The sequence below is a fragment of the Myotis lucifugus genome, unplaced genomic scaffold, assembly GCF_000147115.1.
Source record: "Myotis lucifugus unplaced genomic scaffold, Myoluc2.0 scaffold_387, whole genome shotgun sequence".
NCBI lineage: Eukaryota > Metazoa > Chordata > Mammalia > Chiroptera > Vespertilionidae > Myotis > Myotis lucifugus.
In genome coordinates this window covers 87,249-101,602 of record NW_005871435.1, presented here as the reverse complement: position 1 = coordinate 101,602, position 14,354 = coordinate 87,249, and the positions used below count along the sequence as shown (strand labels likewise).

Below are 14,354 nucleotides of genomic sequence, written 5' to 3'. Positions count from 1 at the left end.
CAAGTTGTGATGTAGCAATGAACTCTCCTGTTTGGATTTGCATCTATAAGAAAACGTACCCTAATTAGAGAGAAACCAGTTATGAAATAAAACAAACTAACTAGATCATGTTGTACATTTCCTGTTCTACTTCCCCACCCCACACTCCTCTCTGGTGTCAATGAGGGTATAAATTGGGGCTGGGCTCAGTGTGTGCATTCACATCAAAGGCCAACATGAAGACAGGCACAGTCTTTGTCCTAGTGGCTTTTGTCATCTTGGGGATGGAGATGGCCTTCGCTCAGAGAGGTCCTCCTGGAGGTAAGGGTGCTGAGGGGGTCCTACCTGAGAGTAGAGGAGGCTCAGAGCCCAGCTTCTTACCTGGGATGGTGTAGCACAGGAACAGGCTGTAGAGTGGAGATTTGGCATTGATCAGACCCACTTTCTTTAACCTTCAGGAGTGATCACCCTGTGTTTCCCATTCTTCTTCTTTTTTTTTAAATCCTCACTCAAATATATGCTTATTGATGAGAGAGAGAGAGAAAGAGAGAGAGATAAGAGGAGAGGAGAGGAGAGGAGAGGAGAGGAGAGGAGAGGAGAGGAGAGGAGAGGAGAGGAGAGGAGAGGAGAGGAGAGAAAATTGATTGGTTGTCTACAATACATGCCCCAAGTTGGGATTCAACCTGCAAACTTCAGAATATGGGGCGATGCTGCAATCAACTGAGCCAAACCAGCCAGGGCCCCATTCTTCTTATCAGATCAGGTTGGGCCTTATTAAAAATTGGGGTTCTCTCTACATGTGCCTTGGATGTAGGGCTCCAACACAGAGTAGCTCCGAGATGAACATGGGGTATGTGTGAGGTGGGAAGACGGATGTCTGGGATCAGAGATGTTTCTAATATCTTATAAGGAGGAAAGAAGAGGCTTATGACAGAGCAGGTTTCTTGCCTGCTGGGACTGGGCAGCCTTTGCAGCAGGGAGAACATTCTCCTAAGGGCCTGACTGAAAATGGGGGCTTCAGTGTGAGGGCTGAGCTGCCGAGGCTGAGGGAGGGTCCTGGAGTACAAAGGAAGAAACGAAAGAGGTGGCAGTCCTGCCAGCACTGAGCCTGTCCACCTCTAACAGCAGTTTTCATACCTGGTTAGTGACTATTCCAAACTCCACACACACCATTGTATGTTTCAGGGGGAAACAGACCTGGACTCTGCCCCAAGGTGACCAAAGAAACCGGTGGGGTTTGTGCTGAAAGCTGCACAGGAGATGACTCATGTCCCAGGGGAATGAAATGCTGCTTCAATGGATGTGGCCAGGAATGCCAACGTGCTATCCATGTGGTGAGTCTAAATCAGTCAAGAGCTGACAAGGGTGTTAACAACTTCCCAGTGGACTTTCCTGGGGCCGATGGATGTTCACATGTCCACTGCGCACAGAAGTCTGGGTAACTCCGAGAGAAAGAGGCTGGAAGTGAATGGCAGAAGGACACCTGGCTGCATTATCTAAGACCCTCTCCTCAAAGAGAAGCCCTATCCCTGTCTCTGTCCCCGATGGGCTCTCAATTGAGACAAGTAACCATGATCCTAGATACATAGGTCATTATTGACCCAAGGTTTGTCACCCTCCTCCCCTTCCCCACCAAGGGGGCTTCACTCTTCCTAGAAAATGGGTGATCCTGGGAGGCAGAGGGAAAGCAAAGAGAACCTCAATTATGGAGTATCTCCTGTGTCAGTCAGGCATTGTGCTGAAGATGAGATAAAAAGGAAACACAACTAGTTCATGGAGACAGAACTATGTAAATAATTACAGCCCAGGGTGACCACAGTTTTGTACAGATTTCTACCAAGGTTGTGGAAGCACAGGGAAGAGTTATTGGTTTTCTTGGTGGGTGGATCAGTGGGGGTTGGGAAGATTGTCAGAGAGTAGAGAACATTTAAGGGAGAGTTTAAAGGAGGCATACAGTTTTCCACAGTAAGGAAGGGCAGTACAGATGATGGGGAAATGTGGGTCCTACACTGGAGATGGGAAAGTGATTGAGATTGTGGTCAGTAGAAGTTGCAACATCCCAGTAGAGGATCATGCAAGCCAGGGTCCAGAAAGGAATGAGCTGCCTTGACAAAGAGTTTGGTAGACTGCTGGAGGTTTCTGAGCAGAGGAAATGTCATGATCAAATTTATATTTTAAAAGGGTGATGTTGATGACCCTGTGGAGGAAAAATGGAGGGTGTAAGCATGCCTGGAGACCAGCCCCAGAAGATTGCTCATGAATCATGGATCCAGTGCTTGGCATAACATTTTCCACACACCATTCCTGGCAAGTGTCTATCCCTTGACGTGCAGTCCCAGAAGATGAAGATCTAAAATGGTGGATTGGCCGATTGTAAAGAGCTTGTGTCCAAAATAAATTTTACCTGTGGCATTATTGAGACTGTGTCACTCTTCCCATTTAGACATTCTTTCTAGTGGACCCTCTGTGGATGAACAGAACGGACTGTGTGCCCTGTACTGAGCCCATGAATACAAGGCACTCAGGATAGATCAGAGGCAAGGTCTGCCAGCTAGTTTCTTTCCTCCTTCCATGTCCATGTATCTAAACAGGGCAAAGGGCATGATACTATTTTCTCAAGCATTCTGGGAATATGATTTTGGTGAAGAAAAAAATGACCTTCTAGCACATAACAGGCCTATAGTAGCAGCTTTTAATAGGGCAAGACTCAGAAGGAGTAGGAGCAGAAGCAACTGTGGAGATACCCAATTCTAAGGCAATACACCGACATGTAGCAGGACTGGATGCCTAACACGATGAGAGTAACTCTGGCCCTTGGGATGTGGGGCTTTGAGTGACGTGGGCTGGGAAGTGATTAGGTGTTAGGATAAGTTGGGACATAGGCTCTGTGGGTGGGGTCTTTGATTCAGAGTTTTCCTGAGGCAGAGGATAAGCCTGGGTCTCCCAAAGAAGCCCTGACAGCCGGAACCGGTTTGGCTCAGTGGATAGAGCGTCGGCCTGCGGACTGAAAGGTCCCGGGTTCGATTCCGGTCAAGGGCATGTACCTGGGTTTCGGGCACATCCCCAGTAGGGGATGTGCAGGAGGCAGCTGGTCGATGTTTCTCTCTCATCGATGTTTCTAACTCTCTATCTCTCTCCCTTCCTCTCTGTAAAAAATCAATAAAATATGGCCCAGAATAAAATAAAAAAAGAGAAAAAAAAGAAGCCCTGACAAAAGCGATGGCCTGGGATGACCCTACAAGCTCCATCTCCCAGCGCTCTCTGTTCACTTTTCCACCTCGATTACCCCACGTAGCCTCTGCCATGGTCTGCCCTGCCTGCTTGTCCCTGCCGTCTAGCACATCTTATAACCCCGGCGGCCCATGGCCTCACCAGCCTGTGCATTGGAATGAGGGCATATTAGCTTTGATACCTTCTTTTACTGGCTGGTCATCCACACCCCAAATCCCACCCTGCTTCTGTCTCTCTTGGTCATTACAGGGAGTTCATGAGCACACCCATAACATGTTCTCAAACAATTTCAACTATCTGCCATTCTGTATAAAGATTCTCTCTTTTACCATGTCCAGCATAGCTAGAGAGCGAACCACAAATCTTGAGTAGGGGCAGCTGGGGATTGAGAAAATGAAAGAAAGAGACAGACACAGAGACAGAAAGGAAAACCTGGGGCCTGGTGGGATAGCTGGCCCTCTGATGGAGAGACAGTGACCCAGAGCTGGAGCAGCGTGTTTATTTTATACAGTATGATACCAGGAAGTTTTCCTAAAGTTTAAGATAAAGGAAATTATGTGAAATCATGGTTAAAGATCAAGCTGTAATTCTTCATTCTTGTGGCTTCTTTATAAAGGTCACTTCTGGCTGGACCTGGATAATTGTGTTCGTTCTTGGTGCCTGGCTGAACTTAGATAATGAAACCCACCCCTGGTGCCAGAGCTAAAGGTCAGGCTGACAACACACCTGCCTCTGGCACGGTATGTTTCCACAGCATTGCTCTGCCAGATGCCACTGGATTCAGATGACAATCAGCTCAGGGGCCTTTCCCAGGCGCTCTCTACAATTTTGAATGCCAAGGTATGACCTTCCCCTGCAAAGATACTTGAGGTTGGCATCCTACAACGTCCACTTATGTTTCTGACCTTCAGTTAGTCCTGAAGTCCTGAAGTCTATACAGGTTTTGTAGGCATGCAGACGTGTCAGACTCTGTGGTCACCCAGATTTTGGAGCCATAGGTTAGAGGAGGATAATTAACACTCACCATGCACAGGCCCTTTCACATGTAGTATCTCACTTTACACTCACCACAGCTCTATAATATCATCTCAGTAGCAGAATTGTTTATAAATTTTACAGATTAAGAGACAGAGTGTCCAAGTAGCTAAATGACTTGCCCAATGTTACACTCCTTTTTTAAAAAAAAATTTTTTTTTTTTTGGTTTCAGAAAGAAGAGTACAGAGGGAGAGAGAGATAGAAACATCAATGATGAGAGAGAACCATTGATTGACTGCCTCCCGCATGCCCCCCACTGGGGACTGAGCCCACAACCTGGGCATGTGCCCCTACTGGAATCAAACCATGACCTCCTGGTTCATAGATCAATGCTCAACCACTGAGCAAAACTAGCCAAGCCCAACACTCTTAATGAGTAGAGGAGCCAGTCTTCTCCTCCATGTCTGTTTGGCTTTTAGGTAAATGCTCCATGCCCTGTACCATGCTGGCCTTCTCTCCCAAAGAGGGAATATGTTCACTGGTAGGGCTCTCCTGGTCAGGTGTTACAGTCTCAATAGAAAGACACGTATGGATTATCTATGTTTCATATTTAACAGCAGGACAGGGAGTGTGGAGCAGAAGGGCATGGACTGGGTCTTTTCTCTTTCCACACCGTCATCTGCAATGGGCTTTATAAGCTTTAAAGGAAAGTTTGCTCGGAACCCTTTAGGATTCCCCTGCCCACCCATATTTGTAAAAATGAATAATTACATATTTTTGGTAGGCATTTTTCAATCAGTCAAAGCTCTTCATCACCTCTGGGCTGGCTGCCTCTCCCATGTACAGCCTATGTGGCCTCTTGACCACCCATCATAAAACTGACTGTACCCCTGAACCCACCTAAGGGTACTAGCAATTTATGAGGTCAATATTTTGCCCAAAGGACCTCCAACTTGTGGCATTTCAGAAACTGGGACAAATGAAGCATAATTGGAAGGGTTTCTTCCTGCAGCCCCAGAATTTGGATCCAGGTCCCCTGGTGAAACATCAAGTACTCCACATTCTAAAGAGAAGCCAAGCCCTAGCTGGTTTGGCTCAGGAGATAGAGCATCGGTCTGTGAACTGGAGGGTCCTGGGTTCATTCCAGTCAAAGGCATGTACCTGGGCTGGAGGCTTGGTCCCCAATGAGGGGCATGCAGGAGGCAGCTGGTCAATGACTCTCTCATAATTAATGTTTCTACCTCCCTCTTCCTTCCTTTCTGAAATCAATAAAATTATTTTTAAAATTTCTTTATTGATTAAGTTATTACATATGTATCCTTACCCCCACATTACCCCCTATTCCCCCAATCATGCCCTCACCCCCCTGTTGTCTGTGTCCATTGGTTAGGCCTATATGCTTGCATATAAGTGCTTTGGTTGATCTCTCCCCCTTCCCCCCACCCTCCCCTACCTTCCCTCTGAGGTTTGACGGTCTGATCGATGCTTCTCTGTCTCTGGATCTGTTTTTGTTTATCAGTTTATGTTGTTCCTTATATTCCACAAATGAGTGAGATCATGTGATATTTATCTTTCTCTGACTGGCTTATTTCACTTAGCATAATGCTCTCTCAACTGTCACCGCAGGGCCTTATTCAGAGGCTGCAAACTGGTCCTGCCATTCCTAATCAGCCCAGTCATCCTTGGCTCCCATTAAGGCATTTTATGGGCCCTAACCGGTTTGTCTCAGTGGAGAGAACATTGGCCTGCAGACTGAAAGGTCCCAGGTTCGATTCCGGTCAAGGGCATGTACCTTGGCTGTGGGCACATCCCCAGTAGGAGGTGTGCAGGAGGCAGCTGATTGATGTTTCTAACTTTCTATCCCTCTCCCTTCCTCTCTGTAAAAAAATCAATAAAATATATATATATTTTTAAAAAGACATTTTATGGGACACAGTGTTCATGGCCAAAAGTTATCCATGCCTCCCACCCATCCCCACTGCCATTGGGAAAGAAAGGGGGCGTATTTCCCCCCAAAATGAAGTGTGCTTCAGAAAATCACTCATCTAGATTAGGAGTGCCTATAAGAAGGGAGTGTGTGAAAGCTCACCCCCCAACTGATTGGTTACTGCAGCCCCACCCCCCTCCTGATGACAGACATCCTGGAAGAGTTTAACATCGGGAGTTTGGGTTGTCAGAAATAAAGATAGACAAGATAAGGTGGACGTCTATGCTAGGAAAATTACAAATATCAAATGGGCAAAGATACCACACCTGCCTAGGTACCCAGCAGTGGAGAGAACCAGGCCAAACCAGAAGGAGACTAAGGTCACCTCCTTACCACTTGCAGCTGACTTAGGACCGCCCCTGCCTGCTCTTTTACCGCCTCTCTCTGCCATCAATCTCAGAGGCTCGAGGGCTCAGAACATAGAGAGGAGACAGGGAAGAATGGACTATACCCTCACTAGCTAGCACCCAGTTCCTAGGTTGTAATTTCCATAAGGATATATTCCTCATTCCTAGCCTGTGCTCAGCCCAGAGAAGACATTTGGTAATTGTGTTAAAAAATGAATTTGTGAATGAAAGTACATAATAAAAGTTATGTGCCCACCTTCCCCCCGCCCCCTCTTTCTCAGTCACTCATGTCTTTCCTGGTTTAGGAGTTTTATTTGTCAATCAGAGGAGGATGTCCTGTTGGCTCAGAGACTTGCTTAGGTAACAACGTGGCATGACCCAGGGTGCACACGGTGTGTGTTCTGAAGAACTATCAGTCTGGGCAGGGCTTAGGCTCCCACAGTCCTTAGTCCCACCCTTAGCCTAGCATTTCAGCTCAGTGGGCAGAAGGGAATACTTTTCAGCTGTTCTCACTCAGCTCTGCTGCTGCATTTATACCACAGACTTCCAACAGCACCATGAAGTTGGTGGGCTTCCTCCTCCTTGCGACCATCATCACCCTCAGCGCAGAGGTACAGGAGCTTCAGGCTTCGGTGGTACCCTTGAAACTCTTGGGTGAGTCCAGGCCGAATGCAGCCCTGTTTTCTTGAATGAGGGAGCCAGAAAGTTGGACATCATGGCCCAGTGTGTGCGGGGTGGGGGGGGGGGGGGAATAAGAGAAGGATAAATATTCTAGTCAAGGAGTCGTTGCAGGGACCCACTTTGACTGCAGAATCTCTCTTTTTCTGCCTGCACTTTCTTCTCCTCCTTTCCCTGGTCACCTCTCCACCTGGACTCTCCTCCATTCCTCCTCCTCTACCCCCTCATCAGCCACCTTCCACCTCCCCAGCATCTCTCTCTCTCTCTCTCTCTACCAGTTTCTTCGTCTCTTGCTACAAATAAATTGGATTGTCTAGAGAAAGTATGTTCTTAATTATGTTGAACACTAATCACCTCAGTCTCTTCCTTTCACCATCGACATTCTCAAAGAAGTAATCTTAATTCTCCACCCATACTTCATCCCTTAACCCCTTGAAGCCTGACTATCATCTCCATTGCTGCCCCCATCACTGCTGAAACTTCTCTCCTGGATCCTGTTGACAAATCTCTTTACTCTCTTCAGGAGCCAAAGTCTTTAGCCTCTGCAGCATCTGGCAATTTTTGCCACTCCACCAACTCACAAACTGTATTTCTTTCTGCTCCCTAAAGACTATTAGATCCCACTCTTGCCCCTCTCTCTTCTTTGCTCTACTTCCCCTCCATGCAACCGGTTGCCAATTATCGCCCGTTCTTTGAAATTGTCTCTTGCATATGTTCCTTCCTTCCCACCCCCCATTGCCACGCTATATTTCCAGCCCTGATTACCCCATGCTTGAGCCTGAGCCATAGCTTCTCAGCAGCTCTTCCTGCCCCCCTCTTCCTCCTGGAGTTTAATTGCTTGTTGAATCCTGGTTCGTTCTGTGCTGTGACACTAGAATCACCTTCATAAGCAAACAGCAATCATGTTTCCCTCTTGGCTTGCCAAATGAAATCCAAACTCCTCAGGTACTCAAGATCCATCCTCTGTAACTTTGTCCCCTGCCTACTTTTCCTGCTTAACTTCCAGCAGTTTTCTAATACTTATCCACCTTCCGTTTGCCATTCCTCCTGTATTCCTTGTGTTTCAGGGTGAAGAGGGAGGCAGACGAGGCACCTAGGACACAACATTTAAGAAGCTACTCATTCTCATAGCTGTGCAAATGCTTCTTTAAATATTGTGCCCACGGCACCTTACCTGCCTGTTCCATTTTCCCATGTGGACTTTTGCTAGTAACTATTTTCTCTTCTCACAACACTCTACCGCCCCTCCCAATTCTGCCTTTAAAAATTCCTCACCTTTTCCTGATTAATTGGAAATAAATGTCTTCTCTCTTCGGAGCCCCTTTAGTCCTGTGGATATACTTTTCTCAGGACATTTATCACAAGGTGCTTTGTCGTTAGTGCTTTAAACATGTCTTATTTTCATTGTTAGACTCTAGGCTGCAGGAAATGACCATATCTTACATCTTTGTATTTCCTGAGTGACTTACCTCTATGATTTGCACATAGTAAGAAATCAGATATAATGAGTGTTCAAACTTCCATGAGCAGGGACAAGAAGTTTTTAACCCTCTCATCATAAATCAACAAAAGCTAATAGAAACATGGGAGGATAGTACTGATTTGCTCTGAAATCTGCAAGTGCATTGTAGACACCCCACCAGGTCCCCTTCTTACACATCTTTAAAGTAGTCCTTGTTTTATTGGGATTATGTGAATGTATAATTTTTAACTAAAATATATAAGATGTTGCCCAGCCAGTGTTGCTCAGTGGTTGAGTATCGACCTATGAACCAGGAGGTCCCGATTCCTGGTCAGGGCACATGCCCAAGATGTATGCTCAATCCCCTGGGGGGGGGGGGGGGTGCAGGAGGCAGCTGATCGATGATTCTCTCTCATCATTGATGTTTTTATCTCTCTCTTCCTCTCTCTGAAATCAATAACATATTTTTTAAAACTTAAAAATAAAATATATAAGATATTAATGAATGTTATTCTGAAAGTAATCATTTAAATTTCATTATGTATTAAACTAAAAGAAAAAAAGATGTAACTGGCTCCTTAAACAAGGGCTGTCCTCTCTAGCCCCTGTACCTAAAGCATAATGTATTCAGCTGGTCTCGTCTAATGTAGGCACCTGCGTTGAGCTCTGCAGTGGTGACTGGGACTGTGACCTAGGGGAGCACTGCATCAGCAATGGGTGTGGCCACATCTGTGCTGCAGACTAAGAACAGGTAAAAACATCAGGCCCTTTCTTTCTGCCTTCAAACCTTGTCCAAGCCAGGCAGGCTGTACACTTGGCCCTGATGGGACTTTTCAGAAATGGATGTGACAGAAGCCTGTCTCTCTGTGGTCTCTCCCCCTTCACCAATACTCCTCTCCCCCCTCCCCAAAGAAGCATCTATCATAGAATAGTGGTTTCCAATTTAAAATAATTTAATTACCCAGTATATTCTGGAAAGAAATCTATTTGATCAAAGAAGAGATAAAAATCACCCATAATCCCAGAATGGCAACTGCTTAACACTTTGGTGAATACTTTAAACACATACAATTATATAATGTTTATGTAAAAATAAGATAATCTTTTGATTTCTTGATTATTTCACTTAGAAATAGCTAGTGAACAACTCTTCATGTCAACACCAATGCTTTTCTATACCATCAACTTTAATAGCCTTATAGAAGTCCATCATACATGCTCATATATTTAGCAACCTCCATTAATACAAATTTAATATATTTCTTATTTTTATATTATTAATATGGCTGTAATGAATAGTAAATTAGTGTACATGCCCTTATTCATTTTTGTTGAGATAAATTCTAAGTATAATTAATGACCAAAGAATATGCTCATTTTAAGCTTTTAATGTGCAGTTCCATGTTAACCTATGAAAGCCCTCTTCCTCTAAAAATATTTCAGGATAGTGTTTTTCATTTTTCAATTTTCAGTAGCCATTAAATGAAAACAAAGCATAATTAAAAGCTTCTGTGATTCAGTTTTTATTACAAATTAAGTTGAATTGGTCCTTTAGGACAGAGCTGAATAAGCTGGAACTTCTTTCTCTCCCCTCCCTCCCTAGCCTTCCCTGCTAGCAGATGTGGCAAACCTCTGCCTTGCTCTTTCTTATTTTACCCCCTTCTTCTTCCTTTTAAAAAAATTTTCCCCTTCCTCTCTTTCACTATTTCCCCTTGGAAAAAAATTTTAATTAATTAAGTTGTATTAAATACAACAGAATCAACATATAATTTAAAAATAACCCATTTGGGTTCATAATCTATTATTTGTCCAATCCACCTACAATCCTTGGGATGTTTTTTGCCTTGCTGGCTCTCAACTGTGTAAGTATATTTGGGTCCCCAAAACAGCAGATCTAACACATAATATTTTGTCCATTTTTCAGATGAAGACTTATCTTAAGGGTCATCCTTCTCTGATAATTGATCACCTCTCCCTAGAATTCCTATCTTCAAACATGTGGCTGTTTGGAGCTCCTTGCACAGGAAGACAGATGAAAATGGGGGCCTGTGGATGAAGATTATAAGGGATGTGGTGGAGAAGGAAAAAAAAAAATCTGTTCCTCTTAATAAATCAACATTGTAAAAAAAAAAAAGTACCCACACTACCTGACTTATTTGGGCAGGGGTGATGAGAAGGAGAAAGAGAAGGTGGGGCTGGATGACATTTGTTGAACACTTGTTATACAACAAGGACTGTATTATATTCTCCACAAGCACTGTCCAATTTATCCTTACAACAGCCTTGTGACTATGCTTATTATCATTACCATTTTATATATAAGGATACTGAGATTTGGAGAAATTAAGTAATTTGTTCAAAGTCATATGTATCAGGGTCTTAACTATAATCCCATGCAACCTAAGCTGAGCCACGACAAACCCAAATCCTTTTCACAGTCTCTTTTATGCCACTTCCACTGTGATGATAAACAGGCCTCCCATCCTTCTAGCCCAGTATGTTGGACATATCTTATGCACTGCTTCAAAACTCTTCCCTTTACATTCCGATTGTAATCATTGCTACAGTAATTAGCTTATCTCAGTCATCTATCAGTTTAGCATAAAATAATTTGTCTGAGCCTTGCCTTGCATTTGTACTCAAGTACGACACACCTCTAACTTTTGCCTCGGGGCTTCTTTGACTATACAATAAGAGCTTCCTGCAGGAACCATCACATACTGATGCTTGCTCAACTCAGAAGCACTGGAGAATTCATGCTTGATGGGGCAACATTTGGCAATAAAGGTCAAAGGCTTACAGCTTCCTGCAGGAACCATCACATACTGATGCTTGCTCAACTCAGAAGCACTGGAGAATTCATGCTTGATGGGGCAACATTTGGCAATAAAGGTCAAAGGCTTACAGGTATGTGGTTACCCCTTCCATTCCTGGGAGCCTTTTAAAATTTTTAAAAGGCTTCTCAGAAAGTCCTGAGGATTGGGGAATCACTCACCCCTTGCAATGGCCAACTCAATAGCATATATTTGTATTGATTCTTCTTTCTTCCATGTTTATTCCTGAATAATTCATTCACATACTAACCTTAACTGAGGCTCTGCTTTTTGAGAACTCAAACTAAAACATCAGTGACTAGTTATCAATTCCTGATCTTCTCTGAGCAAATGCTTAAATATCACAAATGCATATACATACATCACATACATATGTGCACATCCCAAAATAATAATAGCAAGCAAAGTGAAATCTAAATTCAAACAAAAAAATAAATATTTCTCCCCAAAGAAGCCCAAAGTCTTCAGAGAATTAGCTCTTCCAAGAACATACTCCCAATTTTCATTGCTGAACAGAAGTGCTTTATTCTCAGGATAAAACATGTACATTCAGGTGACTTCCAGGTTTCCCCCAAGAGCCATGGGTGAGAATTTGCTTTATATTTGCATATCTCGAAGGTTTTCCCAGTCTACCCAAATGTAAATTCCAGGGCTTCACCTCCCGGGTGACTGAACACTGTTCACAGCTTTTAAAATGGCTCTTCTCTTTTCCAGCATTTTGCGTTTACGGTTTCAGGAAACCTTGGGGGTGTCCGATCTCACCAGGTCACCCTTGGGCGGGTTATATTTTACATGGTTCCGTTTGAGCTCCTGAATTACTTGTGGGGTGAGATGTCTCAAAATCCACAGGGGGAGTCCCCACCAGCCGCAAGGAATACGTAACCTTATTCGGGGCGGTTTTGTGCCTGGGAAAAAGCCAGGGGCTGTGATAGATGTCCGCAGAGGAGTGGAGCAGAACCAGCAGTTTCTGCCACTGCCGTCCCCAGTGGCCCCCCTCCAACTCCAGCCCGAATCGGAGGCGCTGGTACTCAACAGGAACGTCATCCCTGCTCAGGAGCAAACTTTCTGGGGGAACAAACACAGTCTCCACCTTTCGGTCAGGGCCCACGGAGAGGTGAGCGGGGGAAAGTTTCCGAGCTAAATATGGCAGGTGTTCAGCTCCAGTCTTGGGATCTGTTACCCCAAGCCCCGGAACCCTAAGGCTTCGGGTTCTGCTCTGAAAAAGGCGTGCCCGGAAGTGGAGGGCGGGGCCCGGGATGCCCCGGAAGTACTTCCCCACGTTCTACGTCGGAAACATGGCGACCGTGCAAATGGCCTGCTCCCCTTTGGGCGGGCCGCCGCGAGAGGCGCCGCGGGAGCTGCCCCGAGAGCAGGGCGCTGGCTTCCGCCGCCTGTCGGCCCGGCTGCGCGCCCTGCGCCCGGATGACAGCAGCGCCGCCCGCACCGAGATCCACCTGCTCCTGGACCAGCTCATCTCCGAGAACTACGGCGCGGGCGGCGGCGTGGCCCCGGAGGTAGGCGGGGTGCCGGCGGGGCGGACTCCGGGCGTCTGCGGCCCCGGCCCCACCCCTCGGGGACCCTAGCCCGCAGCTCCCGGCTGCCTCTCCGGGCTTTCCTTACCCCCCCAGCCCCTCCCACTTCGCATTCCTTGATTCCAGGCTGGTGCCCCTTCCGAGCATGGCCCGTGGCCTTCCCTCTGCCTGGGGGACCCGGCAGGGCTGGCCACACTTGCATCTTCCAAGCCCGACTGGGTGACTTCTGCTCTGATCCCGATGCACGTGTCATCTCTGCTTTCCCCTTCCCGCTCCGCTCCCTGCGTCCAGAATACTCTGTATATAAAATTCCCTGCTGCTAGTTATTGAGTGCACGGTGCAGGGGCCACGTCCTGTGCTTTTCCGTGTGCGGTTCCAGGGACTTGAGAGCGTGGGTATTAAGTCTGTTTCACTGGTAAAAACACGGAGGCTCATGAAGATCCAGTGTTATTGCTGGCCAAGGCAGAGCTGGGATTGGAACCTCCGTCTGTCACAAGTCCCTGCCTTTTCCGGTCCTTCACGCCAGTTCTGCCTCCCCCTGCCACCCCTTTGGAAGCACTTTGAGTGATGTTATTCACACGTCAGGCCTTGGGTACCCTTCACTGCATTCCCCGAACACTGACCCAACACACTGGTGCTCACAGGCACCTCGGACTTGACAGTTCCCAACAGTGAGTCCACATACCATCCCCTACACACACACAAGCACATGCACAGTCTGCCAATTCCCACAGGTGCAAACCGGTTCTTCCCCTTTGCTTCCTTCCGGAGCCTATCCAACCTGGATTCTTTACAATCTATCTCCTCATATTCCTCTGTCCATCCCCTCCTCTCCATACCAAATGCCAATGCCTAGGCCCTCCGGCCAGGGGACTCTTGCTGGACTACCCCACTTGTCTCCTCTAACTTATCGCCTGCCTCCATCCAGCCCTTCTACAAACCATTCTTTGCTTCGCTGATAGTGATCTTTTCTTTGGTGGAAGATAATCTGGAGAAGTAGAACTGTTGATTTGGGAAGATCTTCAATATATATCAGTAAATGCTCAAGGCAAATTACAGAACAGTTCATACCGTATGAGACCAGTATAGGGCGGGGAGATTTAAGAGTGTATGTACATTTATAGATACAAAGAGTTCACAACAAAAAGAGTTCGTGTTACTAGGGAGCAGAGTGGAATTAAGGGAGTAGCTGGGGACTTTTGTTTTATTTGTATGATTGGATATTTTTGTACCAAAAATAGGTGCCTTTCCAGTATCCTGTTCTGTAACTCCTCTTCCTGTGCCCTGTGTGCAGTCTTTTACAACTTACTGTTCCGCAAGCACCTGTT

The 14,354-nt window shown here is 46.0% G+C and overlaps 1 protein-coding gene and 2 long non-coding RNA genes across 3 annotated transcripts in view; all 3 read left to right on the top strand.

The window, feature by feature from the left end:
• Positions 1 to 142: 142 nt before the first annotated feature.
• Positions 143 to 2,396, top strand: LOC106699391. The gene is made up of 3 exons (XR_001350967.2): positions 143 to 300; positions 1,165 to 1,313; positions 2,161 to 2,396. It is a non-coding gene; the product is annotated as an uncharacterized LOC106699391 (long non-coding RNA).
• A 4,519-nt stretch (positions 2,397 to 6,915) lies between these two features.
• Positions 6,916 to 10,780, top strand: LOC106699393. The gene is made up of 3 exons (XR_001350970.2): positions 6,916 to 7,174; positions 9,311 to 9,411; positions 10,585 to 10,780. It is a non-coding gene; the product is annotated as an uncharacterized LOC106699393 (long non-coding RNA).
• Positions 10,781 to 12,735: 1,955 nt separating this feature from the next.
• Positions 12,736 to 14,354, top strand: part of HEATR6 (HEAT repeat containing 6) — a 28,171-nt gene continuing 26,552 nt past the window's right edge. The window contains exon 1 of the mRNA XM_006101906.3: positions 12,736 to 13,008. Within this exon, the coding sequence (XP_006101968.2) occupies positions 12,751 to 13,008 (258 nt within the window). The 5' untranslated portion in view covers positions 12,736 to 12,750. The remainder of the gene's footprint in view (positions 13,009 to 14,354) is intronic.